The 23,735-nt window shown below is 38.4% G+C and overlaps 5 protein-coding genes across 16 annotated transcripts in view; 3 read left to right on the top strand and 2 right to left on the bottom strand.

The window, feature by feature from the left end:
• The first annotated feature begins 198 nt into the window (after positions 1 to 198).
• On the top strand, positions 199 to 1,700 carry LOC124948202 (E3 ubiquitin-protein ligase MARCHF3-like). Its single transcript, XM_047491511.1, has 2 exons — positions 199 to 492; positions 893 to 1,700. The coding sequence occupies exons 1-2, from the start codon at positions 253 to 255 to the stop codon at positions 1,388 to 1,390; spliced, it is 738 nt and encodes a 245-aa protein (XP_047347467.1). The 5' UTR covers positions 199 to 252; the 3' UTR covers positions 1,391 to 1,700.
• Positions 816 to 8,808, bottom strand: LOC124948188 (sin3 histone deacetylase corepressor complex component SDS3). Of its 7 annotated transcripts, none has more exons than XM_047491486.1 (9): positions 3,943 to 4,184; positions 3,249 to 3,537; positions 3,078 to 3,141; positions 2,857 to 2,970; positions 2,539 to 2,740; positions 2,245 to 2,425; positions 2,042 to 2,156; positions 1,836 to 1,920; positions 816 to 1,667 (listed from the first exon to the last, which is right to left on the bottom strand). In XM_047491486.1, the coding sequence occupies exons 2-9, from the start codon at positions 3,370 to 3,372 to the stop codon at positions 1,572 to 1,574; spliced, it is 981 nt and encodes a 326-aa protein (XP_047347442.1). In that variant the 5' UTR covers positions 3,373 to 3,537; positions 3,943 to 4,184; the 3' UTR covers positions 816 to 1,571. The 7 variants fall into 7 exon arrangements, 4 of the variants coding, with proteins under 4 accessions (XP_047347442.1, XP_047347438.1, XP_047347440.1 ...); XM_047491482.1 differs by having other exon boundaries at positions 2,042 to 2,159; positions 3,943 to 4,175; XM_047491484.1 differs by lacking the exon at positions 3,943 to 4,184 and adding an exon at positions 3,610 to 3,927 and having other exon boundaries at positions 2,042 to 2,159.
• On the top strand, positions 4,011 to 7,145 carry LOC124948187 (cystathionine gamma-lyase). Of its 6 annotated transcripts, none has more exons than XM_047491476.1 (8): positions 4,011 to 4,155; positions 4,327 to 4,501; positions 4,615 to 4,902; positions 4,998 to 5,132; positions 5,240 to 5,375; positions 5,434 to 5,586; positions 5,708 to 5,873; positions 5,940 to 7,145. In XM_047491476.1, the coding sequence occupies exons 2-8, from the start codon at positions 4,358 to 4,360 to the stop codon at positions 6,082 to 6,084; spliced, it is 1,167 nt and encodes a 388-aa protein (XP_047347432.1). In that variant the 5' UTR covers positions 4,011 to 4,155; positions 4,327 to 4,357; the 3' UTR covers positions 6,085 to 7,145. The 6 variants fall into 6 exon arrangements, with proteins under 6 accessions (XP_047347432.1, XP_047347433.1, XP_047347437.1 ...); XM_047491477.1 differs by having other exon boundaries at positions 4,079 to 4,202; XM_047491481.1 differs by having other exon boundaries at positions 4,114 to 4,155; positions 4,379 to 4,501.
• Positions 8,809 to 8,946: 138 nt separating the features above from the next.
• LOC124948181 (prenylcysteine oxidase-like) lies at positions 8,947 to 11,411 on the bottom strand. Its single transcript, XM_047491464.1, has 7 exons — positions 11,114 to 11,411; positions 10,793 to 10,999; positions 10,561 to 10,702; positions 10,137 to 10,440; positions 9,943 to 10,063; positions 9,529 to 9,875; positions 8,947 to 9,432 (listed from the first exon to the last, which is right to left on the bottom strand). Exons 1-7 carry the CDS (start codon positions 11,196 to 11,198, stop codon positions 9,181 to 9,183), a joined length of 1,458 nt encoding a protein of 485 aa, XP_047347420.1. The 5' UTR covers positions 11,199 to 11,411; the 3' UTR covers positions 8,947 to 9,180.
• Positions 11,412 to 13,630: 2,219 nt separating this feature from the next.
• The window catches only part of LOC124948170 (basement membrane-specific heparan sulfate proteoglycan core protein), a 90,772-nt gene continuing 80,667 nt past the window's right edge, over positions 13,631 to 23,735 (top strand). Inside the window, 1 exon segment of the mRNA XM_047491431.1 lies at positions 13,631 to 14,288. Coding sequence (XP_047347387.1) covers positions 14,205 to 14,288 — 84 coding nt within the window. The 5' untranslated portion in view covers positions 13,631 to 14,204.

The following is a 23,735-nucleotide window of genomic DNA, read 5'->3' as shown; positions in this document are numbered from 1 at the left end:
TGACATTTTCTACAAACATGAATGCTGTCGTACATGTACGCGCGTGCGCCGTGTGCGTCTGACACGCTTAAAAGAATTTCTCCTTTTGGCTTCGATTTGTTTCTGTCCTTGATTTATCAATCATCCTTTGTTTTCTTCTTCTTCCTCTTCCTCTTCCTCTTCCTCTTCCTCTTCCTCTTCTTCTTAGTACAGAATACTCGTTTTGTTATAATTCATTATATTTTTCAAGATATATCGTAAACGTTGGATATAATGATTACCGTTAATAATTCAGTCGCAAGTATATTAGAAAGAATCATTTGCAAGATAGAAACGACTTCGGATAAAGAAATTTCCCGATTTGCAACTAAACGAAAACTCGATGACATTGGAATGTCTGGTAAAAAAAGTAAACGGGCACGGTGCGAAACAGCTGGTGTAGAAGAAATACATTGCCGTATATGTTATGATTCTAATCAGCAATGTCCTATTGTTTATCCATGCAAATGCAAGGTTGGTTCATATAAATGTCAATATATTCAACATGCTGATATGAGATAATAAAGAATATAATATAGTAATATTGTATATTACTTATGATTGTACGATATGTACAGTTTCCTCTCTTCTTGCCTGTTCTTGGTAATTAATACGCGCGCGCGCGCGCGCACACACACACACACACACATGTATGTATGATTATAGCATTTGTCATTATTTAGTACATATTATCGAGCTGCATTAAAAATATATACTTATATTTGAGCATAGAAAGAAGAACGTAATTTACGTCTTTTGTTGCAGACAACTCAGATAATAATTATCTTATACAATTCTTTCGTTCAGTCGAATTTTATTAACTATAGAAAAATAAATGTCCCTTGTATATGAAATTTGTATATATTATTTATAGGGAACAATGGGTGCTATTCATGTGAAATGTTTGGAACATTGGTTAGAGGAAAGCAATAGAAATAGCTGTGAATTGTGCGGACACGTATTTCAAGTTGAACGCACACCACGTTATAAAGCTATTACATCTATTATTATTTGGCTGTGCATCAGTCAACATCAACGCCAATTATACATGCGCAATTTGAGAACAGATTTACTTCGCTGTATCATCGTCACACCACTGACTATAATATGTTCATACATTTGCGTGGTCGGGGCTGATTTTTATGCAATGAATAATTACAATAATTTTCCCCCGGCACGATGGACTACTTATTCTTTGCTAGTAATGATGGCATTATTAATTTTCTCATATTTTCTATGGATATACATGGCAATTCAGAATCATCAAAAAATTTGGTTCTATTGGTGGCAGAAAACAAGCGCGGTGAAAATAACATTGCCTTTGCAGAATAGAACTTCAATAAACTATAAATCTAATATATCACAAGTTTGATCATTATTTGACAATAAAAATCATAGAGCGGTATATATACAGACGTACATATACATACATGCATACATACTATGCATATACATATATATGCATATACGTACATACATATACACACACACACACACATATATATGTATATATATATATATATATATGTATACATGCGAATGCCATTGAAGAGTTACGCTGCTCGGCGTTTTATAGAAATCTTGCCACGGCTCAGTTGTGATATGTAAATCCTGACTTTGCTTCCGTCCGAGATTTTTTTCACCCATATCTATGAAAGGGCATAAATTAAACCGATCACTTTTTGCTATTACTTAATATGCGCCGAAATATAAAATCATTTCAAGTATCATTTTTGTTTTTAACAATGTCAGCATTCGTTATTCTTCGTTCGTTATTTCACAATTAGTTAATGAACACGTAGAATAATTTCACTTACAGCTTCTGTCCCGATCGCTGATATGTTTGCCGCAAATCTTGTCAAGTCTTGTCCCTCAACATATACCGGTTGTCCACGATGGAACCTATGGAGTATTATTCAAGTCGTTATACGACCAAGATATATATATATATATATATATATATATATATTGTTAAATTCATTCTCAGACATTGATTATACGAAAAAGGTCATAGACACGTTACCATCTTCTTTCGTATAAGAGTTTACCGCCTTCTATCCTTGTTTCGACTAAAGATGCCTCGGTAGACGGCGAGATATGTTGAGATTGTATGTTTACCGTATTGTAATGCGGTAACACTACTATTTAAAAGATTTATAGATAACGGTGAAAATTTGTTAAAACGAAAGGCGGACAGTAGGTAATAAGAACTTGTGAGATAAGAACCTGGTTTCCTTATTGTCGTTAAAATTTTACCCCGGCTAATAGCCTTCAAATCACTTTCTATCTCTTTTTCATCCAATAGATAGTTCAATTGTGCAGGAGGCGGCTTTCTACGTTTCTCAACTTTTTCGGGTACTGGATCATTTGGCCGTCTACGTAATTTTCTCGTCATTACTGGCTTTACCTAAGGAAATATTTACAAATGATATATTATCAAATATTTATTCAACTAATATATGCGTATATAATAGACTTGGCATTAGCTAAAATTGTCTAATCTAAATGAAATAACTCAACCTCCATCGAATCCCCTGTAAGTTCCATTGTATGACGATCAGATTCTATCATTTTCCTTTTCTCTTCCATATCGGTCAATAAGTTCTCTTTCAAATCTATTTTCTTTTCCTCAAATTCTTTAGCGGCTGCTTTCTTCTCGAGTATGTAATCTCTCTCGACCCATTCTGTTAAATAATCTCTATAGATTATATTGAGGCGCAACCTAACAACAACAATGAGTAAAGTAAGAAACAAAACAAAAAAAATGTATCAACGCCAGAAGTAATAAGAAAAACAAAAAAAAAGAAGAGGATAAGATCAACGATAATGCGTCGTTACCTCTCTTTGTATTGTGCTTCTAAGCGTTTTAGCTTGCGATTGTATTCCGGATGAGTGCCATCCTTAAGTTGTTGCAACTGCTTCTTTAAATTGGCTAATTTGTCTTGGTATACCCTAAAATGCATTTTTTTCTTTTTTTTTTTTTTTTTCTCCCCTTTTTCATTAACTAAACCAAGAGATCAATCGTGATCTTCAAAGAAAAAAATATAATCATATCTCACTGTTCTTTTATTTCCGTATATTCCTCGGATTTTCCCATGTCGGTCTCGCTAGCTTCTTCCGTGTCTGTATATTGAATTGTAATAATATATTGCGAACAAAATTGCAATTCGACGTACTATTGAAACGTTGACGATATAACAATAATGAGTCTCGTTTAAAATACAATGTACCTTCATCGCTATCGTCCTGTTCCTCCGCATCACGATCTTCCTCGACGTATTCCTCATTATCTTCGTCGATGTCATAATCTTCTTGGGCGTACATCGTTGAAAACGGTGAATTTTGATACGACATTGTCTCATCGAAATTAATACATCTACATTCTCAGGCTCAAAAGTTTCATGCTTTTAGGTTAGAGACATGAAATATGAACGAACGATAAAGGTTCCATCACGTGTCCCATGTCCAAACACAACAAAGCGCAACGCATCCTTATAATGTGGATCGTAGGAGGATGAGCTGAAAACTATAATCGATTAGATCTCATTCTGATAGGAATGAGAGCTCTTTTGAAAACAAAAAAATTTTTACTTTTTAAAGATAATGCTCTTTGGAGGGAATAGTTTATGCATCAAAAATAAAGTCCTTTTAAAGAATCGAAAAAGTCGAAAAAGGAACGAGGTTTAATTATTTTTAAAATGAGGTGATTTTATTTTTCATCAAAGGTCGGTCAAGAATGATGCCTGGACTAATAACGTTTAAGTAAAATTTCTCCTTTTCGACGCGAAGAAAACGTTTCGTACAGTGGCGAAGATTTTTCTTTTTTCCATTTTGCATAAACCATCCTCGAAAAGTAGCACTTTTCAACGTGATTTTTTGGAAAGAAAATAAAGCTCTTAAAAGAATTTCTAACAAGGTACGTACTAAATCAAGGCTTCGTCTTTAAAATGATCGAGATCTTTTTCGTCATAATCTCTCCTAGAATAGCACCGGCCGTTTTCATTGATGGCGTAAATCATCCAAGGATAGCTTTGATCCTTTACCGCTAGGTTGCACTTTGAACCACAATTTAAACCACAGTTTGCATTCTATAACAAGATTTAACTATCTTGTTGCTAACTGAGTTTCACGTGATAAGTACGTGAATAACGATTCTTTTATATTCTTCTTTAATCTTTCTTCTTGTAAGATTAATTCTAATCTAAAGGAATTATATAGATATATAAGGAAATATCGAGAATATATTTAACTATAAATAAGAGTGGTATAGTATAGGTGAAATCTAAGTAAAATTTATATTATTTTAAGGTTACCAAAATATAAGATATACATTGTCAGAATGCAATCTAATAATATACAGGAAGGTTTTGCCACAAAAGCTATTCACGTTGGTCAAGATCCGGCGCAATGGAGTCATTGGTCGTTAGTTCCACCTTTAGTTATGTCTACCACCTTTCAACAAAATGGTCCGGCAGAACATAACGTAAGTCTAGGAAATGAGATCAGTAAGCGTACATACATATATATATATATATATATATTTTTTTTTTTTTCCCTTTTTTGGTTACAAAGTATACACATTGAAATGTTGCTTAGGGCTACGAGTATGGCAGAAGTGGTAACCCAACGCGCAATGTATTGGAGACTTGTTTAACGGCATTGGAAGGTGGAAAGCATGGTTTTACTTTTTCATCGGGTTTGGGAGCCATCACAGCTATAACCGGCTTATTGCAAACTGGCGATCACATAATTTCTGGAGATGACGTATATGGTGGAACTAATCGTCTCTTTCGAAACTGTCTAGTTAAACAAGGTATTAAAATTTCTTTTGTCGACCTGACAGACGTAGAAAATCTTACGGCTGCTATACAACCAAATACCAAGGTCAGTCTAATAAGAAATCTAAAATAAAGTGATCTTCTTTTTATGTAATGTGTGCGTTTTTAAATGTAATGTTTAATCCAGACATTGTTTTCCAGATGGTTTGGTTGGAGACGCCTACAAATCCTTTATTAAAAATAGCAGATATCGAAGAAATTGCAAATGTTTTAAAGTCTAAAAATTCAGATATCATTTTGATAGTCGATAACACTTTCCTGACGTGTTATTATCAAGTGAGTGATATAATTTGGCAGATATTATTTCTGTAGAATTTGAACTTATCGAATGATGTAAAAAACTCTATATATATCTGTGTGTGTGTGTACGTGTGCGTTTGTAGAAACCATTAGAGCTCGGAGCTGATCTTGTAGTATATTCTTTAACAAAATATATGAACGGACATTCGGATATTATCATGGGTGCAGTAATTACAAGGAGAGACGATTTAGCGGAAAAGCTTCGTTTTCTACAAAATGGTATGTAAACTTATCGACGCGAGTGTACCTTTACTAATGATATATTTAAATATTACAGCAATGGGAATAATTCCGTCGCCTTTTGATTGTGCTATGGTCAATCGTAGTTTGAAAACTTTAGAACTTAGAATGCAGCGGCATATGAAGAATGGATTAGCCGTTGCCAAATTTTTAGATAAACATCCTCTAGTGGATAGAGTTATTCACCCTTGTACGTATTAGTTCTATTTTGATACTATATGTTATTTTTGTTGCATCCTTTTTATAAATTATCCAATGACATATTTTTGCGTCTATCATACAATATTTTATATCAATATCAATATTTTTAGATCTCCCGTCTCATCCGCAATATCAACTTGCTCTTAAACAATCAACAGGTCACAGTGGCATAGTATCATTTTATATTAAAGGAAATGCCAAAAAATTTTTGAAAAGTCTTAAATTATTTGCTTTAGCAGAATCGCTCGGTGGTTATGAATCTTTGGCAGAATTACCGTAAGTATATAAGAGGTATAATAGAGATATATTAAACGTTATATAATAATAATATAAATGTTATAGATCCGTTATGACGCACGCTTCTGTCCCAGAAGTCACAAGGAATGAACTAGGAATCACTGATCAGTTAATTCGTTTATCCGTCGGACTTGAAACGGAAAAAGATTTGTTAGCAGATCTTAATCAAGCTTTAGAAGCTTCTCAATGATACGAAAAATATTATTCACGTGTAATTGTTTTTAAATATTTCAACATCACAGATCGCCGACATTGAACCTGCGTAACACGCGCGCGCGCGCGCGCGCGCGCACACAGTCAGCCTTTCTGTTGAGTTAGAAAGGAGAGACATATAAATCATTAGAAATTATTTTTTTAAAGAATGTTTAATGTAACACATTCCAATAATCACAAGCCGAATAAGAATGCAACAGTGGTCTATTTTGCTACGTGCTCTGCATCGATTTTTGAGATCGTATATATACATATGTATATTTTTTTGTTATATATATGTTATATAACTGCTGTTATTAGTTTCATTATTTAAGAAGAAATTAGTCAATATAAATTTCCTCGCCTGATCGCATATCTCTGTGCATAGATTTGTACATTTCTTTATATCCTACTGGTAAAAAAAAAGAAAAAAAAAAAGTCCTTTATTTACACGTGTGTATAAACTTTTATTGAATATAAATAAATGTAATATTTCCAATAAGTAAATATCATTGAGAAAGGGACAGATATTCCTATGGTTTTGACATTTCTGGAACTTAATCCACTTAGATTTATGTAATTAGATTAATTGGATAAAGTTTTGTAATACTATGAAAGAACAAAAAAAGAGGGAATCGTTATAAATGATTCAAACGAAGAGCAAACGAAGGATGAATAATGAAAATTTAATTCCATAATATTAGTTGAATATTAGAAACAAAATAGAGATATTAGATATGATATTAGAGAGATGTGAGACAATAAACAATGATTATATGGCTTTGTTGTCAATATTTATATAAATTTTTATTGATTTTGAAATTTTATTACTGTAAATTAATTTTCGAAGTATGTCGTAATTTAGCAGTTTTAATTCTATCATATTCTTGCGCTTGATTGTATAACAATACACCTGCTATTACAGCACAAGTTCCAAGGGCCGATAAACCGGTTACTGAATTATTGAACAGTAAAACTGAGAGCCAAATTAAGAAAGCTCTTTTTGCTGTATTGGCGACACTGAAAAATGGATAATAATATGTTAACGTTATTAAGCGATTTATTTGTTATTTGTCTATTAACGTTCATAAAATTGTATTATCTACCTGTGCGTCACAGGACTTATATAGTCCATAAGTACATATGCCGTAATACTTTGAAAATGGAAGAACACGCCATTCAAGAGAAATGCCGCGAATATTTTAAAACTTAGGGAATGCTCAAGAGCCGGCAAATCTACTAATAGAATTGACACTGGTATTTGTACCACGACCGATGCTAAACTTGTATAAAATTGTAATTCTGCTGGTCTAGAATTATATATATATATATATATATATATACAAATGTGTGTGATAATAAATGATGGTAATATATAGATTTGAAATACAAATAAGATAAAGAACGTATTAATTTATGACGTACGATTTAATGCAGGGAACAACATGACTTACGTATATTTGAAATTGTCCCCGCTAATCAACATTTTTGAATAAACATTTTGAAGACACTCGGTCATGTTTGTGGCCATAGCGGCGATAAATCCTCGTAAATCGAAACTGATTTCATTTACCGAGCATAAAGCCAGACCACCCATTACAGGGATCAATGATAAATTTACATACAATCCAGTGTGTTCTCCTATAATGAAAACATCAATGGTACTTTTACATCGATAGATTTATATCCCATGTAAATAATCATAAATGTTAGCCTTACCTAATAAATATCTGCTAATAAGGACGGTAAAAAGTGGTGCGCTACTCTTAATAGTTTCTGTAAAGCTTACCGCCACATAATTGAGCGATACTAATCCTAAGACTACGGTTGTAAACCTTGTACATCCAACCAGTATCATATGTTTATAGAAACCCGGTGGTCGCATTAAACGCGAACTAGCCTTATACATGCCGCAGGGAAAATACATTTGTATAAATCCACAAATTGCTGTCATTAACATTTGACAGGCACCTGTCGATTATCAAAAATCGCATTTCTATGAGAATATTTTTCAATGGCAATGTAAAATGTACAATTTATTAATAGGAGCAAAATATCTTACCCAGAATAGTTGGATTGCCTTCCATGTATGACAATATGTATTTGTTTAAAAATAATGTACACCCACTGAAGACATACCATAACGTTAGGAATAATAACGCCCTTGGATTAAATAAACCGCCCTTTACGTCGTTCGTCAATATGACTATTTCCTCCCGTTTTTTAACGTGTTCCGTGTATTGTTTCCCGTGGCTTTCGTGTACCATCGACAATTCTTCCGTCCCATGAGGGACACCTTGCGCGTAATTAATACGAACGGAATGATTTTCCATCACACCTTTAAGATTTATGACATTACGTACGATTTATAATAAATATTATATTGTATTCCAATGAATTTACGTCCTTCCGCATTTCTATCGTAAAACTGAACAACATCAGCTTTTATTGGCAATCGGTATACGTCGGTTGATTTCGATGGGGAAGCAATACGTGTATTTGTTTATGTTCATACTTAGGTTATGCTAGCCAAACTTAACTTTTTCCACAGATACCACGCGGTGATATAGGGCGATAATTAACACTCGCGCACGTACTTGAATCGAAATTGTCTCTTCATAATAATTCATCAACTTTCCATCTTTCGCCAATAAATTCTTTCGACTTGATATTAAATCGATTATGATGCGTCCTAAGCTTTCATCGGTATATTAAAGCCACGCAACTTGAACGCATCCACAGCGACCGCAGTAGACCAATCGCGTTATTCGATTCGTTTTACCGAGTGAACGAAGGGGGGAAAGAAAGAAAAATATAGACAACAAAACTATTTAGACTAGTAAAAAAAATTGTAAAGATTTTTTTATTATTTACGCGATTATAACGATTCTTCTTTATTTTCCCTTATTTCATTATCTTATCTAAGTAGATAATGACCGCTCTCTATTTTTTCTCGGCCTTTTCTCTCTACAATTTCTAAATCGTCCATACCATTCGTAATTATGATGCTCTAATGTTTCTTGGATGGGGAAAAAGAGGGCGGGAGGAGAGCGAGAGAGCGAGAGCGAGAGCGAGAGAGAGATAACCAATGATCTTAGAGCTCTATTTTATATTTATCCTTGTCCATATCCGAGGTATGCGGTTCGTCCGAGAACCTTCGTAAAAATTCATCGTAGGCTAGAATCGCTACGTTTCTTCCACCTATAGCACTCATCTCCATCGCACTGGCCGCCCATTCTATGGCATTAACGTGATAAAGGCCATCGTAAAGTTTAAATTTATCTGATCGTACATTCGTAGAATATCGTGGGTATGCCTTCCAAATCATTTCTTTCACTTCCTCGATCTAAAATGTAAAAGCTTATTGATTATTTCGTAAAAATCTCATTAAAATAATTCGAGAAGAATTATTTAAAGAATGGATTGATTATTCGTCCCGTACATTGAGAAAAATATTGTGTAAATCATTAAGGGATAACGAGGCATTGCTAAAGATCTTCCATATTTTGGAATCAGTATCAGTCGGGCCTTCGACCGTGTCCACTCTTCCAACCGAATGAATTTGCACGCTGGAATTGCAACTTAATATGGCATCTAATTCTTCCTCGAGTCCAAAATAATTTCGATTCAAATCCCCTTTTACAAAGGTCGCGATAGTCGTCTGGTATTCTCCTAGAAATACAAAGTCCGTAGGGAATTCTTCAAACGTAATCGGCATCTTCTGATCTTTCGTTAACGGTGCCGCAAGGATCACTATGTCATAATGATTCTTCATCAGATTTGAATTATCTAAAAAATAAAATATTTCGTTATAATTTGCCGAGCGATAAAGAAGCACAGTTAAGTTTGAACAAACCTTCGCTCGAATATTGTACTTCATAAATGGGAAAGTTATTAACAGTCATATAACGTATCTTCTTAACGTAAGAAGAGATTACGTTAACGTTAACATTTCTATATATCAAGTGTTCGGCCACCTGAAATGACGATGACGCAGGATAATAAAATGAAGCAGAAATGCCGTATTTATTTTCTAACCGATGATATTACTTTCTTGTTTCCTCCTTTAACTGCCCATAGATTTCCAATAGCTGAGGCAAGCGTTACGCAACCGACAAAACTGTGAACGCCCGTTGTCTGTCCATAATCTACTAATAAGGGCGCTTCTACTAACTCGTCGATCAATTTCTCCGCATATCCCATGTTTAAAAGATGATCTTTAATGGACACTTGCAATAGCTTTGGAAATTTCTCGTTCATGGCCATTAGCATAGATATCAGATCGGTGAAGGACTGGCCCTTATTTTGTAATTGGTAAATTTTATTGAAATCGGCAATTATAGAAGCTATGTAACTAAAAGAGAAGATTCGTCGGTCGGTCGGTCGGTCGGTTGGTTGGTTGGTTGGTTGGTTGGTTGGTTGGTTGGTTGGTTATCGATATCGTGTATGTATACTTTGGGAAGAAAATTTATACCTGTTAAGTCTAAACGGTTGTATACCATATTTATATATTAATTTGGCTAAAGTAAATATTTTGGAATCGCTTTCTTGAAAAACAATATCTGTACCGTCCCATATAGCAAATTTTTCCTCTCTGGTAGGTCTATGTTCCATACCTACGAGAGTATTCAAACAAATGGATAACACATTATTACATTAATAAATTTAAATATTAAAATTAATTAATTAAATGTCATAGAATGTACCAAGCAAATCTACAAATTCTTGCATGTATTTGTTTTCTTGGTGTATAATCGAACCTCCGGCCTCGTATTCGTTATCGTCTATTTTTATCGTCGCCAAACGACCACCGATCTTGTTAGCTTCGTAAAGGTCAATTTTTAAATCATTGTTAAATAATTCGGTGAGAAAGTGCGCGGTCGAGGCAGCTCCTATACCTCCACCAATGACGGCTAGATCGCACGTGACCGATATTTTGAAGGAACGAACGAAAGAAAAAAAGTTTCATATTATTAATAATAATTCAATATTATGCGTGCGCGTGAAAGAAATAATATATCTCTTACCAATTTTTGGTGTTTGTATTTTCGAAGAGAATGCATGTTTTAATAGAAAACTTGTCAACACTGTGAGAAAATAACAACGATGCATATTAAATTTACAAAAGTTACGCTGAAAAAAGTATTATATCCGCCTGCGTTAATTATTTGATACAGGCACTATTTTTCGTACGATATCAGGAAAAAAATAAATATATATATATATATATAAGCATATATATATATATATGTATATATATATAAATATATGTATATATTTTTTTGTGCACTTGATAAATTAATATCGCAAGGTTATGTTTTTTATATAAATGCGGCGCCGACAGAGGTCGCGTCTTTTAAGAAGTAGCGCCATCTTTCTAACTTGTTCACACGCTTAGTTTCAATTATTCGACGACGTGAACGACCAAATTTGACATTGTATCGAGTGTTTTTACACCTTCTTGAAGTCTTTGAACGGAAAAGGGAACGAACGTAAGGACAATTGTTCGATTAATGAATAGAATACTGAATATGATATTACGTTGCATCTAATTGTAACTATGATTAAGAGGAGTAGGTACGTATTTAGCGTTACAACTTGTTGATTTTTATTCCAAAGACGAGATGCTTTTTCATTAAAAGCGTACATAACAGGTACAGTTTTCTAAGCAGTTTTCCTTTGTTGCGGATTTTTTTCACCTTCGAGATATATATATATATATATATATATATACATACACATATATTTGAAGGAATATATCAAGAAACAGACGGAGTTTCGTCAATAATTAAATATACAGTATTGTCATTGTTTTCGTCATCGTATTTGCAAGAAAAATTTGAAAGATCGAGGACAGCACTTGGTTGCCGCGCACGTTCTGCATTCTATATCGGTACTTTTACGAACAAACCGTGCAAAGTGAAACGAAACTTTGCGTTTCAACTATTTCCAGAAGCGACGCTCCTATAAGATCGTTATGTATTTTCATGTGTACGCGCGTACACAACGTTAAACAACGGTAGCTCGTAATACCAAGATAAATTTAATAGAAGAAAATAATTTGCTTCTACGCAGATCGGTAAGTATATTAACTAACCAACGTTCAATTTTGATTCGTTATCATTCATTATCTCGTTATGCGGATCGAAAGTTACGATGCTCGTCTTTTTCGACGATCTCGTTGATACGAGATATACGTACGATTGGATGAAAAGCTATTTAAAAATATATGATTACTTGGAATTAGAAAGAAAAAAACCTAGACCGATAGAGACCGAGGTGAATACGTGTCTCATAAATAAGGACGATACGGTTTGTTACCTTATCTTTGGGAAGCAAATTTATTTTGATTTCGCCGATAAGCTCATCCGATCGTACCTCATTCGCGTTTGTTTGCTTGGCCCACATATCATCGCTTTTATTTTCATTCGCGATTCGCGTTACTTTTCCTCGGAGTACCGATCGAATTTTTCAATCGAAGAAGTACAACGTACGTTAGGATGCGATTTCACGAGAATTCCTAACGAAACGAATAATCTCGCTTTCGGCCTAAATTCCTATCTACCATTTGGAATCTCTTTGTTGGCCGACAGATGTATCTCGTTTTGTTTTTCTTTTTCTTCAATTCGTGTCTAGCGAAATGGACGGGAAGGCGTCTTGGGGGCGAAAAGTTCGTTTCGACGATTAAGTCGTTTAAAAAAGATCAGCTTTCGCGTCTGTTGCCGAGCCGAGTGATCCAGAGAGAGAGAGAGAGAGAGAGAGAGAGAGAGAGAGAGAGCGCGAGTAACGGGAAACGCGCAAATATCTCGAGAAACGCCGAGCCCTTATCTTTCTTTCTTTCTTTCGAGAGCCCTCCTTCCTATCCGGGATATGCGAGCGCGCGTACACGTCGATACGCGAAACTCTATTCTTGAAAGGCAAGTTATATAGAAGTTGGTCGGACGAAAGTAAACGTGGGAAGCGTACGTGTAGTACACGTATCTCTCGAGCGAAGGAAGATGAATGAAATCAAAGAAAAATTATTGATCGCTTTTTTCACGGAGCCCAATAAGAGCCCAATAAGAAGAAAAAAGACGAAAGAAAGAAAGGAAAGATTGGTATATTCGGAGAATAGAAAAACGTATATACGCAAACGTATCTTCGGCGCGGAGCCGGCCGTCTCCTGAGCGCCGGCATTGGCGTCTCCTTCGCCGCACGCCGCTCTTCTTCGCTCTCTCGTACTTTTGGGTGGGAGTAAAACGAGAGAGCCCGAGCGGGTTAACGAGAGAGAGAGAGAGAGAGAGAGAGAGAGAGAGAGAGAGAGAGAGAGAGAGAGAGAGAGCAGGAGAAAGATGAAGCGAGACGATATAGGAAGTCGATGGTGGGGGAAACGGCCGATCTGACCGGAGAGAGAGAGAGAGAGAGAAAGAGAGAATATGTAGGAATCTGCAACACGGTGGGAGGAGCGCAAGTCGGAGAGAGAAAGAGAGAGGGCCGATGGACTCGAAGGAGAGGGAAAAGCACGGTGCTTTTGAAAAAGTTTTATCTTGCGGCGCGCTTGGTCTCTCAGACGCTACCGAACGCCGGTACGGTGTTGCACGGTGTGTGCTGTTCTTTCTTCGCCGTCCCATCGGGAGAACAGACAGACAGACAGACGGACAGACAGATAGATAGACAGACAGAGACAGAGAGAGAGAGAGAGAGAGAGAGAGAGAGAGAGACAGAGAGAGAGAGCAACCGAGCGAGCGAAGGAGGGGGAGAGAGAGGAGAGGAGAGGAGTGGAGAGGAGTGGAGAGGAGAGGAGAGGAGAGGAGAGGAGAGAAGAACAGAGTCAGAGATCATCGCGTGGACCATCTTCTCGCAAAGTCCTCGCGCGTACCCTTCTTCCCATACCGATCCTCTACTTTTTATTCTTCGTATCTCGTCATTGTCCACTCGCGTTTGCAACGACGGACGCACGCGGATAATTAAAAGGAACAACAGGTTCTTCGTCTTGCATTCTTTTATTCAAATACTCACGTAATGAGTCGTTGAAGAATTCGCCGAAAGAAAGAGACAGATAAATAGAAAGAAAGAGATTGTAATTTCACGCGAGAAGAGGGCGAAGAGATCGAGGAGTACTCTTTGCCTGTTATCGAAATGAAGAAGAATCGTGTTTTATTAAAGAGTGCGTTGCTCTTCTTGCTGATCGGCGCTGATCTACTACTCGTCTCCGCATCCGAGGTGAGTCTCTACGATTTTCATTTCTTTTTTCAACAAAGCTCATGTTCCATACCTCGAAGAGAAATGCGGCGTGCCTTTCTAAGATTCGACGCGACCCACGTGTTCTCTCCTCGAAATATTTCGATTCCGTTGTTCTTCGAAAGATCGAACTCGAAGAAGGGAACGTCGTTTATATAAACACCTCTTTTATTTTCAAATTGGATAAATCAAATTGACTTATCATATACTTTTATTTTCTTGGAATAAACTTTATAAGCAACATTACGTATATATATATATATATAGACCACCGGAGGAAAGCTCGATTCGATAGCGCGACGTTTACATTTTGACCTCTATGGGGAGTATCGTCGTTCTTGCGTTTCGGATTAGACTTATCTCGATAACTTGTGTTTCCCGATATTTAAGTCGATAACGCGACTCGCGATCGTTTCGTAGAAAACCGTGCGCGACGGCTACGATCAACAGGTACGTGTATGCTTACGCGAAGGACGATAGGTAAGAAAAGAAAGAAAAAAAAGAGGAAAAAAGAAAGACTTGTTTCTCCGAAGAGAAACTTGGCATCCTCTCTTTGCAAAATCGAATCGTTATTCCCGACGACGAGAGATACGAGACAAGAGAAACTCGCTGGATAGTCTCGATATGTTCCCTAACGGACGTGCGGATAATTCCTCGAGGTCGATTATATTCCGATCACACCTCCAACTTTGAGACAAGAAGGAGAGAGAGAGAGAGAGAGAGAGAGAGAGAGAGGTTTGTCGGGTGGCGGGCGTTAAGCATTACTCCGCGCACCATCTCGAAATACACGAATAGAAAATTAACGAATAACCGAGATGCTTCGTATCGAGCGCGATTCAAAGAGAGATCGCGCCTTCTTTTAAAGATCTTCTTTCGTTCTTAAGATCGATGATGGAACGAAATACCGAAAGATAAAGCGTCTATTTAAAAGTCGGCCTGTAATAATTCGGGCGAGCAACGTTATCTGCTCGTGTTGCGATGCTCGATAATCGCGATATCGCGTTTCGTCATGGTTTGGTGTACGCAGCCGAGCTCGTACGATAAAATTACTTCTGCCGGATGCACGTTAACATCGAGACCTAACTTAATTGGAGAGATTATCGGAGGTTGAAAGGACTCGATTCGCGAAATGGTAGCGCGTGCAGAGTTAATGACTTTATTTGAGGCGAGCCACGCGCGTATATCCTATTCTTTTCCATTGATTTTTTCACTGATCGCCGATCGACCGATCCTCGCCAAGTTCTTGTCAGAAGGTTGGTTTTTATGAGCGATATCCTCGAAGCACGGGCACATCGAATCGATAAAGTTCAGGTTGACGAGGTTCGTCACGGTTCGTCGGCGAATCGTCGTCGTTCGACTTTAACATTTGCACACGTTACCTTTACTATAATATCGCTTGGCGCAAAGGGCTATACGCGTCTCTCGACAAAGTATCTTTCGGGAAGACTTGTCGAAGGTTAACTGTAATTCCTTCGGACGACGCGTCATTGATATCTCCTTGACGATGTTCTTCTTCCATTCATCGTTCAATGGCTTTCTTTTGTCAGTTAGTCTTCAAGAAGTCGCTTCATCGAAATTACAATATTCGTTTTATCGTTTAGGGTAAAGAATTTGGGTGGTCCTTGCGAACTCAACGGATCTTTAAATGAAACAACGATCTTTCGTAGATCATGAAGTTGTATATATATATATATATATATATATACGCATACATACGAACGATTTGTCGGAAAAATTCAGAAAGAAGACGGATCGTACGTTCTCACGATGAAATCGTTGTACGAGAAGAAAGGACGGAGGGTAAAGGATATCGAGGAAGAAGAGGAGGAAGGGGGTGAGGAAGGCATATCGGAGTACAAGATTCCTTCATTATCGTATCCTTTTTCCTCGGACGTCGACATGGATATGGTCGACGTGTGTTTTCGAACGAAGAAACCTTTCGAATGGATACGGTATTTGGATTCGTTTGGGAAAAGGATGAAGGGAAGATTTGTACCTTATGAAAAATATGGTAATGCAGGTGGCTTTCCGCTTCGACGGGGCTTTCGGTTCGCGACCGTTTTCTCTTCTTCCTTTATACTCGAACTCGGCAAACGTGCGTTCTCGTACGAACATAGTCGCACTTCGAGCGTATTTATATATGGCAGCGAGAGAGAGAGAGAGAGAGAGAGAGAGAGACAATGTCCACGAGAGCATCGGGATTGTATGCTGGAAAGATCGACCGAGGAAGCAAAAATGTAAGGTTTCCGGACGAGACGCAATTCAAGCGCGGATAATTTGAAAACTTGCAATGATGTCTTACGACTACACCAGAAATATACCCCGAGTGTACCCTTACCTATAGGGATAAACGATATTCTTTATACCGATGATCGTGGTGCTTCTCTTTTTCTTTCGAGCTCCCTCGAAATGAACTCTCTTTATTTTATCTTCCTCCCTCTTTCTCTCCTTCATCTTTTGCTAAAAAGTAGTACAACGTATATTAATTCTTTGTTATCGGAAGACATTATCCAGAAATATCGTCGTTTTCGACGAGATTGCCCAATTTTTTCTCGTCCTCTCATACTCGTTCGGTCGAACGATTCGACGAGTAAATCAGTATTTTTGGAGTCGAAGGAACCGGTAACCGGTTGTCACGTAAGTATACACGGGATCTTACGTAAATCGTCGTCAGGGTCGTTGAAAAAGTTACGCGATGTTGTACGGAGAGAAGGAAAGATAAAATAAAAAAGAGAGAGAGAGAGAGAGAGAGAGAGAGAGAGAGAAAAGAAGGAAAAAAATAAAAAAGCAAGAACAGCGATCGCAAAAAAGATATAAATGCAGGGGGCTTTGCGAGTCTCCTCCATGATAAATCGCTTACCTCACCGTACAAAGTCCATTGGTACACTTGACTGGTAATGGTCGACGTTACAACGTTTTTCTATGACTATTATGAATGATTTATTCATTGTATTATCATTTACATAGACACGACGATACGACGTACGAGTATAAATAAGTGTAACGGTTTTCTTATAGCAAAAATATCTTCATTCGAACATGCTCCAGCTCGTAATTAATCGAGGAAATGAATTACCTGTATATGTCGTCGTTACGGCATATTTGTATCAGGGAGAGAGAGAGAGAGATCGATATGGATATTTTCGATTCGTATTGGCGCGGTCCAGCTTTAGGGCACTTGAAACGGCGCATTCGAGTGCGAGCATCCTCGTGGAAGTACTTTTTCGTTGCCGAGTACCGGCATTCGAGTACCGCTCGAGCGCCACTTTCAAGTGCCTTATCGCCAGAAGGGATCTACTTCTTTTAACGTCTCCATTCGCACCCGCGACGATTTCCATCGCGACGATTGACCGCACTTCGACTTCCTTTTATGCGGTATAAGACAGATATCAAACTTCCTCTATCTATGTTTTTCCTCTTCTTTCCTTTTCTTTTCTTTTCGCCTTCACGAAACGTACATTTTCTTAACACGCCAAACTCTCCCTTTCTTTTATTACAAGAGCCCTCGTATAATTTTCCTTCTCATAATGTACTCGTTAAAGAAATCATTGATTCTCCTAGTTGACGTGAAAAACGAATCCTTAGATACCTAGACCATTTACGAGGAGATAATTGACGCTTAAAGTGGGTCGAGCACGTCGAGTAATTCGATAAGATGTTGTTTATCTTCTTGTTCGGCGTTAAATGAAAACGACGAATGGGAAGGATTTCGTTGAAAAAATCTTTGGTCCGACACGAAGTATCTAGACGGATAAATATTTACATGGATAGATAAAATCGAATGCTCCAGAGAGGTAGTTATATAAGCCTCTAGTCCGATCGATTTTTCGGTTAATCCTGATTGGGACGCTAATGTGTCAGTTATCCTTTTCGATTCTCACGCTCTTGATCATATCCCACGAAATATCTAGATATTGCAATGCGGATTACAGCTATCCCTCTTTTCTCATAGTATTCTCGTTACATCGATTATCCTTTTAATCGGATATGGACGGTGAAATTGCGTGACTGACCGTGAAATTAAAGGAGACGAATATTTGCGGAAGTTACGGGGTCAACTTTCCTTCCAAACGATCGTGAAGGAGCGAAACGAAAGAGAAGAAGGCTCTCTTGTACTTTTCCTCGAATAGAGTAACTTCGATGCCCGGTCAGGTAGGATCCTTTCGAGAGTTCTCCCGCATCTCTACGCATGTACCGATAAACAAACGCGTCGCGCGTCGCGCGTCCACTCGTCCGGAGTGTCCTGCACCTCTTTTCTTTCTCTACTTTTATTTTAAAGAAAATCATTATCGCGCGGAGGCGTGCCAAATGTGCTCGCAGCCCAGACGCAACGAATACGAGGGATTAAGCGCATCGTGACCGTGTCGCTGAGAGAGAGCGAGTGAGGGGGAAGGAGCCTCGTTTGCTTGACGAACAAAGAGCGTGCGTTCGAGGAGAAAGCACGTTGTACGAGAATAAAAAGAGAGAGAGAGAGAGAGAGAGAGAGAGAGAGATGCTAAAGAGGAACGCGAGGAGAGAGACGTTAGGACGATCGCGTCTTAAACGTGTGGGCGAGTCAAACTGGTTTTCACGTTCGCGTGTCCATGGAAAGAAAGGAGAAGAAAGAAGGAGGAAGGTCTTGGAAACGAAAAGCAAGAGCGAAGGCGACTTTCGTACGTATCGCGGTGCTCCCCATGGCAACAACGCAAGTTGCTCTCTCGTTTAACTCATGTACTACGTACAACTCTCTCTTTCTCTCTCTCTCTCTCTCTCTCTCTCTCTCTCTCTCCTCTCGCCCTTTTTCTGCGTACTCCTCTTTCTTCGTCTCCGCCGCCCATAATACCACCTCCGCCGCCCCCGCTACTTCCGTTGACGATTCTGACACTCTGCGATATCGCCGAGTGATAGTACTATGCAACAGCGTAATATCGAATGCTGTTCGACGAGGCAAAAGATTGATATCGTAATCGTAAAATTAGCTAGAAACAAAGATTTCTAGGACTTTCGAAATTTTATATTTAGTCGGAGATGAGAGGATTAACGGTACGATGCAATGTTTTATAGGAGTATTTTAACGAGACCCCATGGCAACATCGGAGTCGAAAAAAGCTTGAGCGGACACGTGCGGCTCCGCGTCGTCTACTTGTATTTCTTTCTCTGACTCTAGGAAAGACAAATAACGAGAGGTTATAACAAATAGATTTTTTCTTAATCTCATCTTTTGCCAATGTCGTTGCTGCGTCATTCGGTGTCACATGGGAGGAGAGAGGGAGAGAGACTTTCCGACTAGTCGAGACGGTCAATGTAAATGAGTAAATAAAAAAGAAGAAAAAAGATTCCTCTAGTTTGATTTTGATAGGAAGTAAAGTTGGAATTTGTCAAATATAAGGACGGGTGCCAGGTGTGCGTCGGAATATTGCGATAGTTCGATTTACCTTTCGTTTCCCTCAATCGACACGCATTGTTCGCAAGAATTTTTGTGATATTCGATCGCGATTTCTACAGGAATATTAAATTCATAGGGTGTGAATAATGTAAGCGATATTCGAACGTATGTAAATCCGATTTGGATTTTTTCTTCCTTTTCTTTGATCGGCCTAAACTTCGCTTATTTCGCAAGCATATACCTAGCTATATAATACTATACGTAGATAGTTACACAGTACTCAAATTTCATGTTTGTTTATTTTTCAAAAAATAGCCCGATGCCAAACGTATAAAAGTATTTAACGTTAGGTCGGCGAAAATTTGACGATTCCTCGAAATTTGCCGTTTCTAAAGTTCTCGTTTACGAACCGACGCAGAGAGTTTCTCATAAGATCGTAAAGCATATTTTTAGATACTCTCGCGTCAGGCTGCTACGAAGGGGCGAATATATAATAGAGACGAATCTTTTTCATCGATAGTAATCATCGATTCCTTCGCCTTCTTTTGAATTTTAAACGTACAAGCAAATGTTAACATCCATTGCGACGTTTGGTGTGGTGTGCAAAGTCAAGGTCAATTCGTGCACGTGTTCGTTGACAGGATGGCGCCTGCCCTCCCACGTGGCACAAGAGCCAGGCAAAAAGGGAATGCCAATTCTTGGAATGTTCGTTGACTATGCGCGAATAAGATTGCGCATACGTATTGAAAAGATAATGTAAAAGTAATCGAAGGAACGCTCGCGCGCAAATCCGGAACGAGAGGTTTCGCTCGACTTGTGTCTCTAATTACAAGATCGCGTCGGTTATGTCTCTCCCTATCTCGCTAGTTTTTCCTAAGGCGCGAACGGCTCGGAACGACGTGGCCATTATCCAGCCACGAAAGTTGATCATTAGCGAACACTTAACAATCACGCGTATCGCGAGATCCTCTCGTACGCGTATAAGCACCGGCAAATACAGGCAAATACTTCTCGGTCCGGCCACCAACTGGCACTCTTCGATCCTAATCACTCGCCATTCAGCGTAGCTACTCTTGGAGGATCCTTGCCGAATGTCTCCTCGAATTCCTCGGCATTGACGAGTCAAAGGAATCGAGATCCGTCGATTATAACGACCGCCGCGTAATTTACTACAACTCGCGCGTTGTAGATTATGTGCTTCGAAGGGAATAAGAAGTATTTCGAGGAAGAGAGAGAGAGAGAGAGAGAGAGAGAGAGAGGGAGAGAGAGAGGGCTCTACGTAGACCGCAAGACGGTGAAACAAGGCATGGTATTAAGTTGGTTTACTTTTGGCTCGATAAGGCGATCCTCGAATCACGTGGACGGCGAATGATTTTGAAAAGAATAAGCCACGGTATCAATAAATTTAATGTTATCTACGGTCATAAATCCATGCGGTACGACCATTGGGGCTCGATGAAGCATGCTTAAACCGATGCCGTTTGAAACTTATGTGCCGGCAGAGCGCGACCGGTGGAATATGCGAACGCTTACGTTCTTGCGTTTCTATTTAAAATAACTCGTAAATGTATTCGCAGGAGGACGAATCTTTTACTCATTCATACCGCTTGATAATACTTGACGTACGGTGAGAATCCTAGCGCTGTATAGGTCGAGTACATTACGTTTTACGTGGTATCACGTAGGTATGCGTTTCTCAAAGCATTAGAAATGCATAATTGATAGATTCTTTCGTAATAGACTCTAGAATGGACAATTAATCCAGTTAATGGGCCTTTAGCAGAGTCCCGAGTAATTATCTCGTAATAGTTTTCTGATAGATAAATTTAAACGAACGTACACTTGGATGTGCGTTGCGTTCGACGTACATATTCAACAAATTTGAGAAAGAAGAAAGGCTAGATTGAAGTAGAAGGAACGGATATGTCAGAAGGAAGAGACAGGCGGTGTTCGTCGTCGTCGTCGTCGTCGTCGTCGTCGTCGTCGTCGTCGTCGTCGTTGTCCCTCCATACGATTCTATCTTTAGCTCTCTCTCTCATATTCTCCTCTTGTCTCCTTTCGCCGTCTCGTCCTTTCCCTCTCCGCGTAAAACCTCCGAGACTAATCGATCGATGTACGATCATCCCGTTTTCGAAGCGAGACCATTATAATACATTATTGTGTATTTATTTGTAACGTAATAAATAAATATTGCTTATCCTTTTTATAATTAGGACGATTTCTTTAATTTCCATAAGGGCAAGTAAGAAATGAGGATGAATAAAGTCAGAGTGTTGGAAGCATTTACTAAGATAGGAGGAACGGGAAAGGTTGTGTCAGGGTTGCGATTTCTAGGGACTTTTCGAACAATTCAGAATCCATGAAAAGGCGCTTCGCTGGGAAAAGAGGGTTCGGGAGGAAAAACGGTTCTCGTTTTACCGCAGCCACGGTCGGTGAAAAGAAAAAATCTGCTCGTTTCCACTCGCGTTTCTCGTTGAAAAAATCCCTTTTTCTTGAAGAGTCGGTGTATTCGGGTCGTGCGTCCTACATTCTGGCCAAGCGTCAAAGTTAATTGCAGGTGTTGAGGACGATTATGTGAGTTAGCGAGAACGCGCTCTTTCCCTTCGCACGATGAATTCAACAATTTTATCGTCTATATTTTCTCGAACGTCAATGTATTTCGCATAGGCATGCGACATGTGTTTAACGCGCGTACGCTTAAAAGAGGAGCATAAACTTCTCGCGCGTAAACGTGTACACCTACGCGGGTTAATCGTACGTTAATCGTAGCTTGCGCGAGAGTCTCGATTTTCTAGATCGAACTCTCCAACGAGAGAAGTCTTTTCAACTTGGCGCGGGGTTGCCTTTCGGACGGAAACAGACAGAGAGAGAGAGAGAGAGAGAGAGAGAGAGAGAGAGAGAGGCGGGGGGGGGGGAGGCGAGATCGCGTTGGAATAACAGTTTGATTTTCACTTTTTAAAGAGCGACTTTATCTCTGGCAAATCGATCCGACCCGTCGATAACAGACGTCTCTAATTGAACGATATAAAATGTACCACGATACGAATTTCAACAAGTTCATATAATGCGAGGTATAAAATTTCTGGTAATTAACATCGTGACCATCGAAAGGATTCACGAGAAAAACTCGTCGAAGCCATAGACGCGATTCGCCGTTATAGATTTATTTTCAGAAAAGTCTGTTAATTAAATTCTCCCTTAATTTTTCGAGATCTCGCTAGTTTAAATATCATATCTCGTTCAAATAACAAAGAATATGCGAATAAAGTATTATCTAATTTTATTCAAATTTTCCATATTCATCGGATATTAATTACTTCGCTTTTGTCAAAAACTCTCTATTTTCCTTCTCTCTTCTTCTCCCTTTCGGTTTTATTTTCTCTCGAAATGAGAATAAACCGACGCGAAAGTAGTAGGTGGATAAAAAGTTCGCTCGGACCAAGAAGAGAGATATCGCGAATGTATTACGTCTTCGAGTTACTTTACTCGCTCGCGGCGTTACGTAGGAACAGAGGGATTATCGTTATCCCGCGAAGAACCTTCGTCAGCTTTCCTTCCTCTCGGAGGAGATAGAGAGAAACATCTTTGGCACGTTCTTTTTTCTCTCGCTAGGACTTTCTTTCAAATGGAGAAAGTAGAAGATAACGATATGTCGTTTTTCTTTTCTTTTCCTTTATTAACGCAATAAGATGTAACATAACGCATCTATATTTGGATTTATTTTTGGATTATTAGCCTTTTGCGGACGATCCTTTTGAAATTCACAGTGAAAAATTTTCTCGCGAAGCGGATGTAGAATATGTGGGTATATAACAGAATAAAAGCACGCTCCGTATTCTCCCAGTTATTTCGAGCAATTCCGTCACGCGCGTTTCCCAAAAAAGTTTCTTCTTCGGGTACAGCGCGCGGAGTTCTATAAATACAGCGCTTACAAAATGGTCTCGTATATTATATGTACACGTATATCTCGAAAAAGGGGACATCTCAATTAATGGATCAACATTTTTTTTGTTTGTCCGTTAATATCATTGTTATCGAGAACACGTACCTCTTTGCACGTTCTT

Source organism: Vespa velutina, chromosome 3 (genome assembly GCF_912470025.1).
Source record: "Vespa velutina chromosome 3, iVesVel2.1, whole genome shotgun sequence".
Lineage (NCBI taxonomy): Eukaryota > Metazoa > Arthropoda > Insecta > Hymenoptera > Vespidae > Vespa > Vespa velutina.
The sequence above is the reverse complement of the archived record's forward strand: the minus strand, read 5'-3'. Positions and strand labels throughout refer to the sequence as shown.